Genomic DNA, 1,692 nt, shown 5'->3' with positions numbered 1-1,692 from the left:
TGTGTTAAGAAGCAGTGCGGCTTGGTTGGGTTGTGTATCGGAGGACGTATGACTTTCAACCTTCGTCTCTCCCGAGCCCGTACGGGAGTTGTAGCGATGAGACAAGATAGTAGCCACTAAACAATTGGATACCACGAAATTGGGAAGAAAAAGGGGTAAAATTAAAAAATTTAAAATAAAATGTAAAATAAAAAAATAACATGTTTTGCATGTTATTTTGGCATTAATACGTGCCATAAATCAGTTCATTGAGTTAATAAAGCCGCATACAAACATGGTCTCTTTTTTTATTTCTTGAGTAAGGCAGCTCCAAAACGCAGGTGTTTCAGCCTAGTTCAGTGCTTCTGTAATGGTGGGGTAGCCAGCGGAAGATACAGAGCATAGGTGTTGGTAATGTTCTCTAGTTGCGCCGTGATTGGCTCAGTGTTCTGTCACTTATGGGACACTACGTCACCGCCAAGTCTAAGGGTAGAGCTTGAAAATTCAAGCCCCTTGGGTGCTGCCATAGAGTTACATTAGAAGTGCCCATCCAAGAAGGCTCAAGACTGTTGGCCACAGATAAAATGACATCAAATCACGTCTACAGTAGCTTTGATTAGATCACTGACGTCACCATGATTCAACCTTGTTTTTTTCCCAGTTGTCTTGAAAGCACCATAAATCCAGAGAATGTCAGACTTTGATGACCAAGTTTGATGATTTGCCCACGAAGGACCGCAATACCACATTCCTGTTCAAGTGAGCACAGCACAACAAGATGAGTCCAAAAATGTCTTGTATGCTGCTGCATAAATGATGTAATATATGTAATATATGTATATATATGTAATATATATATATATATGTATACTATAGCTAAGAAAGTAATACTAAGTGTATGTTATATTAGTAGTAGCCCATGTGCCTCACCCTAATCATTTGGTCTATTTTCCCCTCTTAATTTCGCTTACTGTTCTGACTTGGTGGTACACATGTAGCCTATAACCTGTTTTAGGGTTCTCACTTCCTCCCTGTAGGCCATCTCCTCATTTTTGGTAATCAAGCCTACCAGTGTAGTGTCGTCTGCAAACTTGATGATTGAGTTGGAGGCGTGCATGGCCACGCAGTCATGGGTGAACAGGGAGTACAGGAGAGGGCTGAGAACGCACCCTTGTGGGGCCCCAGTGTTGAGGATCAGCAGGGTGGAGATGTTGTTTCCTACCCTCACTACCTGGGGGTGTCCCGTCAGGAAGTCCAGGACCCAGTTGCACAGGGCCAGGGTCTCGAACTTAATGGCGAGTTTGGAGTGTACTATGGTGTTAAATGCTGAGCTGTAGTCGATGAACAGCATTCTTACATAGGTAAGATGTCCAGATGGGTTAGGGCAGTGTGATTGCGATTACATGTGGACCTATTGGGGCAGTAAGCAAATTGGAGTGGGTCTAGGTTGTCAGGTAGGGTGGAGGTGATATGATCCTTAACTAGTCTCTCAAAGCACTTCATGATGACAGAAGTGAGTGCTACGGGGCGATAGTCGTTTGGCTCAGTTACCTTAGCTTTCTTGGAAACAGGAACAATGGTGGCACTCTTGAAGCATGTGGGAACAGCAGACTGGGATAGGGATTGATTGAATATGTCCGTAAATATGTCCGTAAACACTGGTCTGCGCATGCTCTGAGGACGTGGCTAGGGATGCCGTCTGGGCCGGCAGCC

General features: G+C 44.3%; 1 protein-coding gene across 1 annotated transcript in view; it reads right to left on the bottom strand.

Moving 5' to 3' along the window:
• The window catches only part of LOC135562538 (dentin sialophosphoprotein-like), a 91,640-nt gene extending 90,310 nt beyond the window's left edge, over window positions 1-1,330 (bottom strand). The window contains exon 1 of the mRNA XM_065005039.1: window positions 1,202-1,330. Within this exon, the coding sequence (XP_064861111.1) occupies window positions 1,202-1,330 (129 nt within the window). The remainder of the gene's footprint in view (window positions 1-1,201) is intronic.
• Window positions 1,331-1,692: the final 362 nt, after the last annotated feature.

This window comes from Oncorhynchus nerka, linkage group LG19 (genome assembly GCF_034236695.1).
Source record: "Oncorhynchus nerka isolate Pitt River linkage group LG19, Oner_Uvic_2.0, whole genome shotgun sequence".
Classification (NCBI taxonomy): Eukaryota; Metazoa; Chordata; class Actinopteri; order Salmoniformes; family Salmonidae; genus Oncorhynchus; species Oncorhynchus nerka.
Note: the sequence above shows the minus strand (reverse complement) of the source record. Positions and strands in the feature narration are given on the sequence as shown.